Source organism: Sinocyclocheilus rhinocerous, unplaced genomic scaffold, assembly GCF_001515625.1.
Source record: "Sinocyclocheilus rhinocerous isolate Xijiao unplaced genomic scaffold, SAMN03320098_v1.1 scaffold776, whole genome shotgun sequence".
In the NCBI taxonomy this organism is placed as follows: domain Eukaryota; kingdom Metazoa; phylum Chordata; class Actinopteri; order Cypriniformes; family Cyprinidae; genus Sinocyclocheilus; species Sinocyclocheilus rhinocerous.
The window spans coordinates 607,110-626,017 of NW_015647486.1; the positions used below are offsets into that span (position 1 = coordinate 607,110).

General features: G+C 39.0%; 2 protein-coding genes across 2 annotated transcripts; both read left to right on the plus strand.

Moving 5' to 3' along the window:
* The first annotated feature begins 7,302 nt into the window (after positions 1-7,302).
* On the plus strand, positions 7,303-11,510 carry LOC107709224 (E3 ubiquitin/ISG15 ligase TRIM25). The gene is made up of 2 exons (XM_016513661.1): positions 7,303-8,046; positions 10,629-11,510. Exons 1-2 carry the CDS (start codon positions 7,303-7,305, stop codon positions 11,508-11,510), a joined length of 1,626 nt encoding a protein of 541 aa, XP_016369147.1.
* A 1,752-nt stretch (positions 11,511-13,262) lies between these two features.
* Positions 13,263-18,634, plus strand: LOC107709230 (PTB domain-containing engulfment adapter protein 1). Its single transcript, XM_016513667.1, has 9 exons — positions 13,263-13,295; positions 13,582-13,650; positions 13,810-13,881; positions 13,993-14,088; positions 14,179-14,316; positions 16,660-16,764; positions 17,336-17,395; positions 17,839-17,911; positions 18,223-18,634. The coding sequence occupies exons 2-9, from the start codon at positions 13,606-13,608 to the stop codon at positions 18,270-18,272; spliced, it is 639 nt and encodes a 212-aa protein (XP_016369153.1). The 5' UTR covers positions 13,263-13,295; positions 13,582-13,605; the 3' UTR covers positions 18,273-18,634.
* Positions 18,635-18,908: the final 274 nt, after the last annotated feature.

The following is an 18,908-nucleotide window of genomic DNA, read 5'->3' on the forward strand; positions in this document are numbered from 1 at the left end:
GATTTTTTTCATTTTGAACATTGATCTCCTAGCTGCGAGTTGCGAAAAACTATCAAAACTAGAGATGTTTTTGAAGATACCTTGGAAGGTGTCCAAGATATCCAAAAATGTTTCGAGAGATTTGACTGACAACTCTCGGAGGGATTGGCATGGTAATGTACATGACAATTTTATTGTGTTTGGTCTTGGCGGAATAGATCTGCTACGCTGCTGCTGCAAGTACAGAGACTTGCTACTGCCAACACATCCACAACATGCTGCTGTGAGCATGTAGGAAATACTGCTGTTGCACATAAAACATATATGAAATAACCCCCGTATAGCATACATGAATCACCCCATACCAGATCTATACAGGTGGAGCTGGGGAAGGTGGAGGGTTTCTGAAGAGCGCTGCAACTGCTGCAGCAAGGACTAGCTGAGTATTTAAATGTTGAGCAGCAAGCTCATTGGCTGCTGATACGAAAAGAACCAGTCAGCTGCACTATATGATAATGATGTCATTATGTCAGATTGAGTTTGACCTATTGGACAGAGTTTCATGCCAGAACTTTGGATTTTGGGGACCAATTCTCACTATTAACTAGGACTTTTACCTCAATAAACTCCTAATTTACTGCTTATTAATAGTTAGTGAGGAAGTTGTTAAGTTTAGATACTGGGTGAATTAAGGTAGGGTGACCATAAGTCCTCTTTTCCCCGGACATGTCCTCTTTTTGGACCTAAAAAAATGCGTCCGGTCGGGATTTCTAAACCGCCCAAAATGTCCGGGATTCGGCTTTTGCTTTCTACAATCGCCATTCATTGTGTGCGTTTTTTGTGTTAAAGCCCTGCGCGGGACTGTTTTCTTAATCCCACTCCCGCTGAATTTCTGGTCTGCTCCCGCAAACATTCTAATATTGAATGTAATTTTCGCGCATCAGGGAGCCGCTATCAATATGCTGAGTATTTAAATCACTTTGGATGAAGCTCGTGTTGGATGCAGGGTTGCCAAATCCGCATTTTTTTTGCACGGAATTGGGATTATTTTAAACAGTGGGTTAATTTTCATAAGTTACATTTGACTGAAATGCTTGTATTGAAACATTTTGCATTCTACCTATGATAAAACTGGTAGATGTTAAAGGGGTCATATGACGTTGCTACAGTGGTGGGCCGTCAGGGCCAGCAAAGCCTTCTCTGCTGGCCTAAACACTATCAGAATTACTGATTTAGTTTAATATATTTTTCCATGAATGTGTATTAAATTATTTCCAATAGTCTATCTGGAACTGTCCCACTTTATAGAAACAGCCTTTGTGCACTGACTCATTGTAGGCTACTCTGCAGGTTCAGGAAACAGTCCTCATCCTCCATAAAATGTGCTGCATTTGGGTTGAACTGTTCTGGAACAGTGTTGTAAATACAACTTAACCACTGATTTCTAGTTGTGTCCTCTTTTGGAAGACCAAACAAAGTAGTTTCGCTTTCACAACTCGGCTTCGGCCTAGAATTTTCATTTCAGTGCATCCCTAGTGGTGTTATGCAAATCTTCCTACACAGTGACGTAGACATGTGGGGGCGTGTTTAAATGAGGCGCTTTAGAAGTCTTAACTTTTATAAAGAATATCTCTTTGGGTTTGAGACTTTAGTCTTTGCAACTTTAGGTATCTTATCTATTCACGAACAGCTTGTAACACTCCAAAGAGAAAGGACATATGACCCCTTTAAGTCTTGTAAAGGATGACCACTGGTAGGAAGCCTTTTAGCTGTGTTTAAGATCAATCTGCATAACAGTGACTTTAGGAATGGAAATGACATGTTTTGAATTTTGATATTTGGGATATGGCCATTGCGCTGCTTTGGGGGGTACTTAACCCCCCTCAAACCCAACAAGCCACCCCCTCCCCTCCCCCGTCTGCATCCTTTTTTTTTTAAACTAAAATATGGTCACCCTAATTAAGGGATCTAAAATATGGCCAGAATAAGGCATTAATATGTCCTTTATGAGTACCAATAAACAGCCAATATGCTAGAAACAGGCATGCTAATAAGCAACTAGTTAATAGCAAGAATTGGTGCCTAAAGTGCTAAAGTGCAGAGTATAAGCAGATGAATTGGAGCATTATGTTTTCAATCAAAGTTACAAATGTGTTTTTCTTACACAATCCCAAAATGAAGGTAGTGACAATCTGTTGTCCTTCTTCTTGTCTTCCCTCAAGACTGACCTTCACTCACCTCTCTCCTCCACCTCCACACATCTGGGAGCTATTTCCTCCCCAAAGGACTCACTTCCTGTGGGCAGCCGCTTAACATGGAGGTGTTTCTGCAAGAGGTCATGGTGGGATCATAGAAAAAGGTGAGACTGATTCAGTTCCAGGTCATGAGAAACCTATGCCTGACCTCTACGGCAAGACAAAAAGGATGTTTTATTTTTAAAGCAAATGTGCAAAAATGAAATCCCATCATTATTTACTCACCCTCATGTCATTCCAAACCTGTTTGCTGTTATTTAGTCTGTGGAAAGTTTGAAGAATCTTCACAGACCTTTTAGTTGACAAAATCACCTAAGAACAATATGTGTGAATAACCCTTAGTTTGAAAGCATTTAGTTTGCATAAGTGTCCACTATCAAATCAGCGGTTGACAGAACATTTATTCGTATATCCATAAGAATACATAAATACTGACTTTTATGAAATGAAATATCCTAACACTTACTCTGATTCTGACCTCATATATTCTAAAAACAGCTTAAATTTTAGTCGAAATGCCAAAGGCATCATAAACTTGATCTTCATTAGCTGACCTAACATCAAAAAATGGAAGTCCCAAGGCACAGGCAAAGTTTTAAAGATCTAAACAGAACTGTAAATTCTGATGGATATTCCATAAATAGCTTTGGGCTTTTGTTCCGCACACGCGGAATTTCCTTAAATTCGTTTTGAAGCTGCGTCTCCAAAGGACCTTTTAATGTCAGCATGGGCATCTGGTTTCTGCCCGATTCAAGATGGGTTCTTTTCATTCATGTCTTATGTAAATGCTATTGAACAAAAATAACCGCCAGGCCGGAGGATTCTTCCAATAACCCCATCACACCATATGCCCGCTCTCATCTTTACTGCTCTTAATTCACATCACTAATGCATCACTTCAATCTTCCAGCAATGAGGCTGATGAGCACAACTGTGCCATAAACACAACATCTCAGCTAGCACAAGGCTAGAACAGAAGATTTATTCACATAAAAAACCGGTTCAGGTTTTTAACAAAATTATTGTATATGTAATATTGTATAATATAATAACAATATGGCATTTTGCAAATTACATTTTCTCTTAACATATGCAATGGAACTAGCACTAATTTAATAACTACCCAAAACTATCCAATCTGATATCCCCAAAACAGGGCTGTCAATTGAATGTTAATTTACAGTGATTAATTATATTTAACACATACACAAACATTAAAATGAGTGTAATTAATCATGTCAACTGACCCTGAAAATTCCATGAGGAATCCCACCATCAGAGCAATTAGTCTAAACAATGTTGCAGCCATCAGTTAAAAAAAATAAAAATAAAATAAAATCATGTATTCGCCCTCATGTTGTTCCAAACCTATATTGCTCGTATGCTTCTGTCAAACACAAAAGAAGATCATTTGAGAAATGTCTCAGTGTTTTTTGTCCATACAATGGAAGTCAATAGTAACCAACATCATTCAAAATATCTTCTTTTGTGTTCTGCAAAATCAAGTCATTTTGGATTTGGAAGGACGTGAGGGTGATTAAATGATGTCTTTGGGTGAACTATACCTTTACGTCCATTTTACAAACCTCTAATGACCAAGTCTGACATACAAGACACCATCAAACAGGCTAAACTACAAAGAATGAACGCAGCATTGTTTCCCTGGATGCATTGCTGCCTAGTGCACCTTTGTTTCAAATTTTTTTATTACAGCCTAATTAAATTTCAGAGGCAGAACTGTGTGGTAGGTTGTGGGGAAAGGCATGATCCGCTGGGCTCATGTTTGTTCCTGTGGGAGGAGGGGAGCCAGAAGTTGATTTAATAGCATTTCCACTTCAAAGTAGCCGTTATTGCTGGGTTAGGGTCCCCTATTACCTGCACAACCCACGGATGCTTTAACAAGCACTGAGGAAAGGAAAGGCCTCTTTGAATACTGAACCTCTGTTACAACTAGGTCTAAATGGGAATTACAATTCCATCCTTATTATAACTGTGGCTTATTCACACAAAACTTATTTGCTTTTTAAGTCATAGTAAAGACCTCCCAATGACTTGAAATTAAGCCAATGATATTTATTATTGACTAACCCTAATTCAGTGCCTATCCCTAAACAGAGTCTGTAGTTTAGTGTGTAGCTTTCCTCATTTGGTCCACAATATACTCACAATTTTCAGTTTTTACTTTGTGGGAACCTTTGGACACACATAATGAAGTCCACATCGAAAAACTGCGGTTTTGTTTTACTTTAAACCTGAAAATAAACCAAACATGAAGAAATATTTAGAAATCCTATGTGCATTTCTTTGCACAGACGAGCAGATGTTCTCGCTTCCACTGAAGCACAAGATGCTCGCTGGATCATTATCAAATCATGATTGTCAAGTTTTGTTCATGTCAACTTAAATACAGCTGTCATTACAGCAGAGGAGTCTCAAACCAAATACTAAGGTATTCTGAAATTCCAAATTCAACTTTACTTATTGTTACATTGATAATATAATTTTGTAAGAACTGTATTATTATTATTATTACATTTAAAATGAGTGCAAGGCATTTTCACAAGTGTTCTAAGACTTTTGGACCCCACATACAGAATTTCTTTCAGTCTTTATGTCATCCACTATAACAGTTCTAGTCATACAGAAAACAGCAGATTAAAGAGATATCGTTACAGAAAGAGTTAGTCTTTCAGTGTGTGTTGTAATGCATCAGATATGTGTTAGACCACAAGATGGCAGACATGCATGACACTGAGAACGGTGTTCTGCCTGGTGCCTTCGCTCCCAGCTGTTCCTTAACTCCCAATTCTGTGAAGAAAATGTACTAGGAATATACACCAATTTCAAAATGCTGATTGTTAATATGAAACAGGTTTAAAAAAAAAAAAATAAGGACCTTGGTAAAATGAATGAATATCAAATCAAAACAAATACAGATTCTGAGAAATCCAAAAACTAAACTATCTAAAATACAGCTTGTTATTTTGATAACTTGTATTCCACAGCAATAACAGTTTTGATTGATATGAATGTGAGTGGATGATAAAAAAGAAAATATTCCACTGAAACTCATTTCATTTTCATTTCAAACCGAGAGCGCATGTCAAATGGAAATTTGCATGATGCCTACAATTAAACCTGATGCACAGGTTTGCATAGGTAGATTTGCACTGATATACACTCTAAAAAATGCTGGGTTAAATATAACCCAGCGCTGGGTTAAAACAACCCAATAGCTGGGTTTGTCCCTTTTTAACCCAGCATTTTTTAGAGTGTACTGCTACGATAATGCTGCTTTTGTTCGTATCTAAAGGGCTTTGCTTAAAGATTCCCCGCAACATCTTCACATTCTTTTGAATGAGACAAGAAGACAGCAGTGAGAGGTTTTTTCTCTTTGATCACAACACCTGGACGTCTCCCACAAATCAAACGACAGCCGCTTACAAAAAAAGACTTCCGGTGAATTTGATTTAATATATATCCTACATATGGGATGCTTTTCCTGTGGGAGCTTCAGTTGTCTGACTCATCCTTAAAGGGGTCATATGATGCGATTTCAAGTTTTCCTTTCTCTTTGGAGTGTTACAAGCTGATTGTGCACAGATAAGATCCCTGAAGTTGCAAAGACTAAAGTCTCAAAACCAAAGAGATATTCTTTATCAAAGTTAAGACTCTGCCACAGTGGAGTCAGCTGTCTTAACCGTGGCTTGTGTACTGCAAACACATACCAGCTTCCTCACTGTGTCTGTCACGCGACTCTGTTCCCCAGAGTAAAGACATTGCTCTGTCTTTACATTTATTTTGAAAGATGAAGCTCGCGATTATGGAAAGGGGCGTTACATTTCTGACGCGTGCTTGCGGTGTTCGGCCAATCACAGTGCACTGGGTCAGCTGGCCAATCAGAGCGGACTGCGCTTGTCAAAGGAGGGGGCTTTGTAGAAAACGAAGCGTTTGAGAGAGGCGGGGCATATAGGACCTACAATAATGTACAGTATTTGAAAAATAATGTGTTTTTTGAACATTAAAGCATGTCAACATATTCTGTTACACCAAATACACAAAATAATGATCTTTAAAAAAGCATCATATGACCCCTTTAAGAGACACTTGAGCACTTTTCAGAGTTTGATAAAAGAGTCTCGAGATTTGCTCTAGACTTGTCATGCACTTACAGTCGACACTTGCCAACTTGAGTTGTTTCTGTGCCTTGTTCTGACAGGACTGATTGTGGTATAAAGTTCTGAGCAAATGTATTTATTCATCTTTACAAGACAATCTGATAGACACACAAGTATTTACTTTAAGATTATTAAGCTTTGGAATAAAAGTATTATGTTCCTCTGAATCTAATTTCTTCACCAAATAGGTTTCTAAATATTTCAACACAATCAGAAGTATTGGATTTCGATCCCCTCTCAAAGGGGCCATAGCGTGACTGTGTTAGACCACGTCATTTTCAGACAGTCATATCCTTTCCTTGACAAAAGTACCAAACTTTTCTGGTTAGCGCAACAGGATGAAGCACTCTCAAGGTTTCCAGATGTGGCACAAAGAGAGCCCCCACACGGAGGAATTAGTGTTTACTATAAACATGGAGAAGCATAGCACATGTTCTTTGTGAAAAGTTGCTTTCATTATTATTAATTTCCTCTGGTTTCCTTTTTCTGTCAATGACCATCTGAATGTCCACCATTAGGAACAGATTTGTTACGTGACAGCGTTGCTACCGTGTGTTTTGAGTTTGAGCTCCGTCAAGTTAATTCTTTGTCGTCTAATTTTCTATTTTAAAATCAATTTTATACACCATCAGAACATGATGTGCTTTTTAAAAAGCCTTATCAGCATGCATAGATACCCACAGTGTTTCATTTATCCAATTTTTCTTGTTTTGTCCGTAAACATAATGCCATTACTACAAAGCATTCTCACTGTGCCTTCAGAACCAATTGTATTTCTTGGCAATGTCGTCTTTACCTGGAATGTTGCAGCACAGGCTCAAAACAGGCTATACAAGTAACCGCTTCTCAAAGCCAACACGCAGAAGCGCTTTCATTCAGTACCTGTAGACATGTCTCAAAGCAAACCTGAGGAGCGTCTAGCTTTGGAGTTGAGCTGTGCAATCTGTTTGCAGCTGTACTGTGATCCCGTGGCCCTTCCGTGTGGACACAATTATTGCTTGGGTTGTATACAAAATGCTGCCAGCGCAGAAGATCCCAAGTCCCCAAAACGGTGCCCGGAATGCAGGGAAGAGTACGGCAGCCCGGAGACGCTTCCCAAGAACTTCAAGCTTAGCAGTATCGTGGATGGGTTCCTGGTGGCCACGACAGGTGGCGGACTGAGAGGAGGCCCTACAGTCCCATGTGACCAGTGCCTGGACAACCCTCTAGCTGCGGTGAAATTCTGCACACGCTGTGAAATGTCACTGTGCCCCAGCCATCTCAAAAAACACGAGGAACGGCACCGCTCGCTACACGTCTTAGTGGAGCTGCCCGCAGAACGGGATGGGAAGAGGTGCCCGGTGCACTTGAAGGTCACGGAGTACCTGTGTGCGCAGGAGCGACTGTTCCTCTGCTCCGACTGCTTGATGGAGGGCTCTCACCAGCACCACGAGGTGCAGACGTTCGAGGTGGCGAAGGAGGAAATGAAGAGAGTTCTTGAGGAACTGGGGAAGTCTGTGTCTGACAAGCTACAGATTACAGAAGCTCTGGTGAAAAGTGCCAGTGAAGGTCCTACGGACAAGGCCGAAGATAAACTGGTGGCCAGAGCAAACATACTGCTGGACAACATGACTTCGCTTATAAGTACATACAAGGTAAGAATGAGGTAAAATGATGCTACTAGTTCAGATTGATGTGTTCAGACAAAATGTGCATGATGTGGAAGCAGTCTCTTTTGGATTTAGTCAACCCAGGCTCATTGGAAATACGTGTTTAGCCGCTTTTCCACCGAAATTACCGTTTCCATCGCGGTCTAAAGTACCGTGAAGATTAGGCTAATAGTCTGGTGGCGTCGGTCTGCGCGCATTTCTCAACACCAAGTACACAAATTTCAGATTTGCATCCTCTGTAATTCGTACTTCACAAGTTCGAATCGGGAGTGTGAACTCCCGGGGACGGTACGACGCAAGTCCAGTAATTCTGCAAATGGAACAGCAGCGTACTTCATAACGTCAGTCAGCTCGCTTTGGCTACTGCAATTTTCCTCACTGTATTTACAATGAAACAAAATATTATATCAAACAGCACTGCCTCTTTTTATTTTCATTTTAACATATTAATAGATTAAAGGTGGGGTAAGTGATTTCTGGTAGCCAATGTTGATATTTCAAATCACCAAAACAAACACGCCCCTACCCCAAAAGGGTCTCGCCACTATTTTGATAGCTCCGCCCCACACATACATACACAACCCAGGCAACGATTATGGCAGAATCTGCTGTGCCAGCCGGCCGAGGGTATGATGTCATCAATAAGTGAAAGCAATGTGTGTTACTATGGTAATACAGTTCGAATGTGTTTTGGTAGTAGCCTACTGTGTGTTTTAACATTCATATATGTGTTTTAACAACATATATTAGTTATGTGAAAGAAAGCAAAACCAATGTTACTCACCTATCGAGAAGAAACAAAGCAACCTCGGCGTCTGATCGCAGGCCTTCCGCTCCTTGAGTTCTCTCCAGTGCTGGAAAGCTGATCCGATATTTACACGGGTCCTACTTCTTGCCTTATCGCAAGCCTTCTTTTGTTCTGCAGACGTTTTCCTCTTTTGTTTTTTATCTGTCATCTCTATCTTTCTGTCGTCGCTCAGCTCGGCTAATGTCTGTCCTGTGCACTGAGCGCTCTCTCGTCCCCATCATGAGTAGACACACTCCTTACTGCTGATTGGCTACAAGTTTGTTTTGGTACTAGGCCCGACTCAGTTTTCTAAAGTGTTTTTAAAAAAATTCATACCCCACCTTTGATGGAATAATAGAATAAAGACCAAAGATTACCTGTTAGATTTACCCAAAACAAATTATATCTCATGTTTAACCACTACAGAGACATCAGAGCCAGCGGCAAATGTCAGAAGGACTAGCTGAGTTGAGGCTGCTCTCAGTGGGATACATGAGCACTGAGCACCTGGTGATCGCGTGGAGCTCACGTCTCCAAAATCGGCGAAACACATTTTCAAATAGACGCTGTGTTTATAAATAAACAGCAGATTTGAGTTTTAAACAACTACATTCTCGCCTGAAATACTCTTAAAACTACATTTCATGACACAATAACAGTAATATATTTTTTTAAATATGCGAATAAATGGTGGTTGAAATACAATGCTGCGTGAACTCAACCATGTTCAGCGCCCAAGTCCCGCCCCCGAAAGTTCCTGACCTTTGAAAAAGTACTACCTCGCGAGCAGGGACTTTTTGAGGGCCAAATTTTTACCCGGTACTTTATTTAGATCCAGGTTCCTGCGGTAGAAACCGGCCCAAAGTCCCTATAGTTCCTGGGGAAAGTTCCCGATGGAAACGGGCTTTTAAAGGTGACATTTCATTAACACCGATACCTCACTGCATGGTTCGCGGCAGCTTCAAAGTGAAATGTCCAGTGAGTGGAGCTAAAACGCGCTTTCAATATGTGACCGTTACATGTTTTTATTACATTGGTACCTGCATTGCTTCAGGTACGTATTGCGTGGTTCAGACTTCAAATGTCTGGTGAGTGTCGCCAACAGTTAATGCTCTACCGTGTTGGAAAATGACATACCCCCTACACCAAACCCGACCCTAAACTTGACCAATATTGTTAACGAATGCAGAAGTCATATAAAAACGTATTCGCAACCGCGCTATATTAACTTCCTTATACACATGTTTGAGCTGTTTTGTTAAACCATAGTTTCACGGAATTCATACCGGAGTGCTTCACCTCGCTAATGCAACACTGTATCGCATGAGCTACCAAGCAAACCTACTACATTAGAAAACCCACACATATGAAGTTCAAAAGTATCGCTAACGTTCAAAAGTATCATTTTTCAAATGTCACAGCATGTAAACATGTTTTGAAGTCATAACACCATATTTCGCGATGAATTGTGCGAAATTATGCTTTCTTAATCGAAACTCTGGCCCTGTAAAACATACTTTGCGTGGAAAGGAATAAAAGTTGTCAGAGTTTGACAATTTCAACTGGAAACGGCAGCGATTTGTACGTATAGGTTTTTTGAGTTTTACAGAAATGTAGATTGAGGCACATATTTCCAATGAGCCTGGGTAGGTCTTAGTAGTCATGCCAAAGAAATGTCACCATCACTTATGTCAAGAGCAACAGATCTACACCAGTGCTGACGACATACAGTTATGTTGTGGTAAAGCACATTAACGCTGTTTATATGTGATGTTTTAAGAGTCGTATGAGCACCGTGATGAACGACGAGCTTCATGCTCGGGACAAAAGTTGGCAGGCCAATCTATGCGACTTGGAGGGTTGTCTACACCAGCTGCAGGAAGCCCAAAAGTGCACCGGTGAGGTTCTCTCTCAATCCTCAGAGTTGCTCTTCATCCAGAACTACCTCAACGTCGAAGCAAGGGTCCGACAGGCTGCTAACGTTACCATTCCTGCTCTACCTTCCCAAGAGTCTTCCCATGCCAAGCAGCTGCGCTCGATCCTACGTACAGACGCCTTCCATTCTGAGATGAGTCTTCTGTTGGAGTACCTCCATGGCATGATGAACCCTCTAGACCTGACCTTCAACCCAGCCACGGCCCATCCTAGCCTTCTGCTGTCCAACGATCTCAAAACAGTCAAGCAGTGTGCCGGAGTTAAGAGCAGCACCGCTGGAGATCAGAGCGAACGCTTCTTTACGGCCACTCAGGTCATGTGCACCCAGGGTTTCTCCACAGGAGTTCACATGTGGGCAGTGGAGGTTGGTCCTGGGTGTATGTGGTCTCTGGGACTGTGCTATAAAAACATCCCACGTAAAGGTGACCACAGCAGGCTGGGGCATAACACCAGTTCCTGGAGGTTGCAGTGGAAAAGCAAGAAGCTGACGGCGTGCTATGACTCGGCTAATGTGGCCACAGGTGAAGGGTTGGTCATGCCGCCAAAGAAGGTCGAAGTGACCCTGGATTACGAAGGAGGAACTATTGCATTCCACAGCTCAGGTCAAGGAGGGCGAAGGCAGCACCTTCATACATTTAGTGCCATGTTCAAGGACACAGTATACCCTGCGTTCGCGATCCACTCTACTTCGGAGGAGTCATGGATAACCCTTCTGAGTGGAGTTTGACTGACACCAGCATGCTTTCATTTTCACTCTTGCTTCATTCTCTTTGTCCTTTTTACATTCTTTATGCATTATTATGCCTAAACATCTGCACTTGGAAAGAAACACCCTGGCACAATCATGTCATGCACATTTTATTTACTAAAGAAAAAATATTGTAACAACTTAGCAGTTCTTGATGTATAGTAAACATGTTGGTGTGATATTAAAGTCTTCATTTAACACGTTAAATAAATAAATATCAACAATTTTTACAATAATCAAGAAATGTAGTTACTAATACATTGGGAAATGGCTTGAAAATTTGAGAAGACAAATATGTGTCGCCTCAGTTTCAATGGGCATGATGCTTCTGGAACAGTCATATATACCAGAGCAAAGCAACCACAATTTCAAATTGACTTCTTTTAAACTGTGAATGAAATGTTTGCGCAACACCTACAAGTATTGGCATACAGCTAAAAACAGGAGAAACTGAATGGGTTTTGTTTAAATGTTAATTAAAGTCTAGTTTCTTTGGCCTTTTAAGAAAGTAGACTGTACATAGTGCGTTTTATCCAGAAGTCAGATCTTTCTGTCTCTGGGAAATAATCAAATTCAGATGCTCTTAAAGAGCATGAACAGTATCAGTGCTTTCGAGGTATGTCATAAGAGTTTTGCTTGTAGTTTCACTTGAACAAATGGTAATGCCAGTAAAAGTGACAGTAAAAGAATGCAAACTATGCATGCACATGATGAGTACATTAACACGCATGCTAACGAACAACATTCTTCAGGGGCATATGTGCTGTTTTGCAGATTAGATTAAGTTTTACTAAATATGCAAAAACACCTGCAGCAAAGTTCTCTGTGTATACCATGGTCTGTATATGCTTTCACACTGAACAGAAATAAAAGCAAATGTACATCAGCTTGTCCTGTAAAACAAGAAATACCTGTTCACACTTTCTTATCACTTCATTTAAATAGTTTTGACTCAAATCCGTCTGACCTGATATAATTCACCCCCAAAAAAAGTCTCTGTCTGCATTTTTTCTAAAGAACTTTGACAATAAATCTCAATATATGTAGAGGGTATGTTATACACTGACATTACTGGATGTACAAAATACACGCTGTGTTATGTATGAGCTGATTACTTGAGGTTCTTGAATTATTGCGATTCATTGCTTTATTACATGTTCAGGATTATTTAAACTCATTTGATCTGCCAAACCTACATCACTTGAATGGTTATAACTTGTAAACTTATTCTGTAAGATTTTTTTTTTCCATTTATTAATTGTCAACACATCTACAACAGCACCATATACTGGTTAGAGCCAGCTACATGTTCAGGATTATTTAAACTAATTTGATCTGCCAAACCTACATCACTTGAATGGCTATAACTTGTAAACTCATTCTGTAAGATTTTTTTTTTTCCGTTTAGTAATTGTCAACACATCTACAACAGCACCATGTACTGGTTACAGCCAGCTTGTTCTTAATCTGTATAAAATATCCTCACTTGCACACATGGTTATAGCATACATTTCAAATATTAAACTGAAACAATAATTAGTGCAAGTGTTTCTTTAACTTGTCCGTCAGGCTACATAACATGTTCAAAGACAGATATGACATAACAATGGTAATATAATAGATGGTAATAGCTGACTTGTTATCAGGCCTGATGTGCCATAAAGAAACGACGTTTTACAGTTAACCATTAACATCATACGACTTTAACCCTGAAAGACCGCGGAAGAGAACATCACCTCAGCGATACGAAGTTCTCATCCAAACGTAAGTGCATAAACTATTTCTTATGTGTGTGATCCAGTTTTGGATAAGTAACATTTTTGTGCTTTCTGATTTGTGTTATATACTGATAAAAGAGAAGTTAGTTCTGAGAAAAGTTTGTGTAGCATATTTGCAAATCCAAATTGGTTTGTTATTTTGTTATGTAATGTTAAGGCATTTTAAAGTGTGCCAGAAAAGTCCAAATATTTTAGGCCACAGTGTGTCATTGCTTTATTAAACTATTTGAAATATGTCATCTTGCCTTGTGTATTTTGTCATTTTTAAACAGACGCTAGAGAGGATAGTGGTGAAAATGAGTGACATAGATGACGATAGCGAAATATACTTTTCAGTTAAAGTGAGTATCAATTAAGGCAGTGGTTCCCAACTGAATTAAGGCATGTTGTTTCTAAATGGTCTAATTGACAACAATGTTGTGTCATTTACTAAATAATGCTCTTAATGTGATTTGTTATCAAAACTGCTGTTACTCACTCACGTATGGGGTTGTGTGTAGTTTTTGGGTCGTATGCAGGTGGCCCGTCCAGGTGGGATGCAGATTCTGACAGATGCCGTACAAGCCCTACAGGTGATAAAACCATAAATGTCACTCTACTGTAGTCATTAGAGATAGAGATATTATATAACTTGATCCTTTGTCCTGTGTCCCACCATTATTATCACTTTCCTTCCCTTTTAGGATCCAAACATAGAAAAGGATGAGAAAATGAAGAAAACTAAAGTACATCTGTTTCTGACCAAAAGTGCTATTGACATTCTAGAGCATAAAACTAAGGTGTGACGGAGGACTATGTACTCAAGCTCAGACAGTGATGTGTACGATGGAGAATAACCGTCATTCACTGTCTCCCTCTCGTTTTCTCAGTTCATGCTGTACTCCTGCGCTCTGCCCTCTGTTTCTTTCTGCGCAGTACATCCGACTCAGCCCAAAATACTCGGCTTTGTGGCCAGACACCCAGCGGCGGACATGTACCACTGCTACATCTTCCAGAGCAAGACGTTTGTGAGTTCTGGAAATCCTAGATGCATCACATTTGATATGCATGATGCTTTTAGTTCACTATTTACCTTTTACCTCACTATTTTCCATTTACATTCAAAATTGTGAAGCCCCTCTAGTTTTCAGAGCCTTCTTATTGTTCTGCTGCCTCCTCTGCCTGGGAGTCTATGGAAACCACTTGAACTGTTTTAAAGGCAAGTCAATAGCAAAAACGTTGGTCATACAAAGAAAATGTACTCGCAGTCGAGTCCAAAAGAGTCAATTCCTCCATTTTTGAATAGTCTTGATGTTTACTTTTCCCTCTGTAAAATTGGGTACCGGCAACAGCTAGGTAATGACGCTGACCCTGTTTTGATGTAAAGTAAATGGAGATGAGGAATCAATTGACCCTTTGCCAGGAGATTGATTGACAGCCAATCTGACCAATCGTAACACCGAATCTGCCATTTTGTCCGACAAATAAATCACACTGGAGAGTAGATTAACGTCAGTGGAATTTAACTTGGAAAAACTGTGTGTATATAGACGTCTTTCTGCGGTTGAAACAAGATACCCTCTGATGTTCATTCATGTTTATTTCAAGCTATAACTAGTGAAGAGGAAGAGATTATCAGTTCACGTGCCGGCCGCTTTAACTGAGTGATCTGTCACGACACATTAAAGAGCCACAAAACGGTATTTATTGTTTGAATTTCTTACACAAATTACAAAATTTGAAAGCTGAGACCATGTTTCACAACAGAAGTAACCTGCTCTGTTTTGTCTGTCGGCGTATTGTCAGTTTCCTCTTTGCTCCGCAATGTTTTTTGACTGTGTGGGAACATGATGTGTGGCATGAGAGCACAATGGCTTGTCGGACACAGTAACTAAGGGGGGCGGGTCTTAGCGAAGGGTCAATTCCATTGATTCTCTTGAGTGGCATTTCTATACCGAGTGAAATGACTTGCCTTGGTAATGCTGCAGGGCAGCTATTTTCTATGTAGGCAATAGACTCACAAGTACAGCTCCATCTCCTTGAACAGGGACAGACTGTAAATCTCTAAAAGTGTTTGTCAAGTTTAATAATAGCAATAAAGATGGCAATAATAGAATCATAAAGTGCTGTTTTTAACTCAAAGTAACCTACATTGCATTCAAGGTGCACATTTTATATTGAACACCATGACCCTGGTGTTGCTAGTGCATGCTTTATTGTTTGAGCTATGATAAAGCAGGCTAGACTTACCTTCCTATTACAAGCCACTATATTCTCCCATTTGTGTTCCTACACTACTTTCCAAAAGATTGGGGTCAGTAAAATTGTAAAAAAAAATAAAAATAAATAATAATAATAAGTGTATCATTTAGCAAGGATGCATTAAATGACAGAACTTCTATTTCAAATAAGTTCTTTTGAACTTTCTATTCATCAAAGTCTCCACAAAAATATGAAGCAGCACAGCTGTTTTCAACATTGATAATAATCAAAAAAGTTTCTTCAGCAGCAAATCAGCATATTAGAATGATTTCTGAAGGATCATGTGACACTGAAGACTGGAATAATGATGCTGAAAATTCAGCTTTGATCACAGGAATAAATTACATTTGACAATATATTAAAACAGAAAAAAGTTCTTATTAATTGTAATAATATTTCACAATATTACTGAATTACTGTATTTTTAATCAAATAAATGCAGACTTGGTCAGCATGATAAACTTTTTTCAAAGCACATTTAAAAAAAAACTTACAGACCCCAAACTTTTGAGTGGTTCAACCCCCCACAAAAAAACTATCTCTGGTTTGAAAAGTCTTCTTCTTCTCCACAATTTCCTGCAATTAATTCAGATCCCTGAAAGAAAAGATAATTCACATCCATTCAATCTTTGTTTTGATATCAGCCTTACAGTATTTACACTACGTATTTGTTGTTTTATAAACTTCATTAGTACGTTTTAATATGAATTGTTTCCTTAATTGTAATTGCTTTTATTAATAAAGTTAGAAAATCTCTCATAAACTTACATTGCTACAATACAATACAATACAATACAAGTTTATTTATATAACAACCGGTGTTGACCAAAGTGCTTTAAAAAAGCTAAAAGAAAACAGACGATAAAAATACATAAAATGGTAGAGGAACAATAAAAATAAAAACCTATGGAATGAGATAAAATAGAGGAGAAAAGCTTACAGTCAGTAATTAGTAGGGACAGGCATAAAATCATCAAATGTAAAAATGAGAAAGAGAGCAGCAGACGGCGTGCCACACACAACGGCACCTTGCATAAACATTGTTGCAATGTTAAATCTTACCTTCAAATCTTTTTCGAGTTGATCTGCGTTGTTTTTCTTTCTGTCAGTCCCATCTGCTGGTGTCTATCATTGGTGACACCTTTCGGGCTTATAAGCAGGATGAAAGTCTGCAAGGCGACCGTGACCTGGTGGTGGAGGCCCTGAGACACAAGGTAACTGTCATCATTCAGAACACATGACAGAAACACCTGAAGCTCAGCACACACATTTACTGCGGCTTAACACCACATGACACGATGAAGTGGCACACAATCAAAGCATCTCTTTACTGTACAGTTTAATATGAGTTATATTTGGAGTGACTGGAGAATAGAAAACTAAACTATACTGAACAAAATTATAAATGCAACACTTTTGTTTTTGCCCCCCATTTTTCATGATCTGAACTCAAAGATCTAAGACTTTTTCTATGTACACAAAAGGCCTATTTCTCTCAAATATTGTTCACAAATCTGTCTAAATTATTAACTTGTACCTGCAAACAGCGACTCACACAGTCATAATAAAACGCTAAAAGATGGCTACAAGGCGCACATGATGAGTCATGACCCAAGCTGTTGACCATTACTGCTTTGTCCAGTCGTGCAAACGTAAAGGTTGTCTTTTTTAAAAAAGAGAATCTCCGAGAGACATTAGGTTGGACTTGGTTAGAACACGTTGACTTTGATTGAAGAGTGTCTGTTTAAATGCCTAACTCATCTAATATCTCCCTCTGCTGTTCAGAATAAGGTACTGGAGCGAGAGAATGCCCAGCTGAAGAGGAGACTGCAAGCCAATGGAGAAGTGGGTTATGTGTCAGGCTATGAACCTACAGTAATGCCACAAAACACATACAAAAGCATGTTTAACCACACACGCACAGAAGCACACACTTATCTGAAGTGTATCCTGTATTTGATCAATGTACTGCTGAAGAGAATAATTCAGTCAACAATCAAAATCATTTACTCACCCATACATCTTTCTGAACCTGCATGACTTCCTTTCTTCTGCAGAACACTAATGTATATTTTGAAGACACTTTTTCTTAGTGACCAGAATGAAGAATATGAAGTCTTTTCATTCTCTTCCTTTAAGAGACTTTCTTATCTAGATAAGAAAATGATAACACTTTAATGTAAGAAAGCATTTTGTGTACACCTACATTTGTAATATTGAGTATACAGTATTGAATTCATCACAAGCAGCACTGGTGCTTGTGATGAACACAGATATTTATCTTGCAGAACGCTGGTGGAGACCAGGGCATTTATGAAAATGAGTCTGATCTTGATCAAATTTCATCTCGATCAGGACAGGGTATGTACACAACACACAACATCATCCATATATATATATATATATATATATAAATATATATATATATATTCATATCCTTGTGAGGACTTATTGTTCCCGCTGTTTGTAATGGTTTGTACCTTAACTGTAGAATTTAGACATTATTTACTCTGAATGTATGAAATGTTGTTCATGTGTGAGAGGAATCCCACCATGTTTTGTCATGGTTTTGCTCGTCTTTTCAAGAAATTCATCACCATAAGTTGGCATTGCTAAGATGTTGGTGTTGGTGATATGCAGCCAGGCTTTTGATTTGTCTCATTTTTTTCCAGTGAGATTCTTTTCTGAAGATGACAAGACTCCTTTGCACAGGAACTTCTAAGAGGAAACAAGTCAGATAAATGTTCAAGAAACGATACTGACTCCTAAAATACCACCAACATCTCCAGCAGATGTGATTAACACTGAGCTCCTTTAGACACTTCAACATATTCCTAAGAACATCAAAAAAAACATAATTATTAAAAAAAGGTGATATTTAAGAATCTGAAAGATCTGTAAACAAACATGTATGTTTTTTGTTGGTATAAGGCAGTTGTTTCTAACTCAATCACATGACTTTTTATCCTGCTGACAGCTAGCATTGGTTTACAGTAGGCGTGTGTAACCTCACATAATCATATTAATGCAATATGTACTTTAATTGCTATAATTCTATTGCAAAGCCATTAAAATCATTAATACTGAGGTGGGCTACAGAGTAATATTGTACATTACATTTGAAGTAGCTACTTTTTTTAATGTGGGAATGACAAAAACGTTTAGCTAACTGAACATCTTCTTAACATTAGATTAAGTGGAAGCTAACTTAATACTGTATTTTGTATATAATGCATATTTTTCCAGAAAAATATACAATAATTGGTGGCGTGAGAGATATATGAAGTGTATTTTGTTCATGGTTATGTTAATGGAGTGCTAACTTTAACTGTGAACCTCTTGTCACCTCACCTGAATA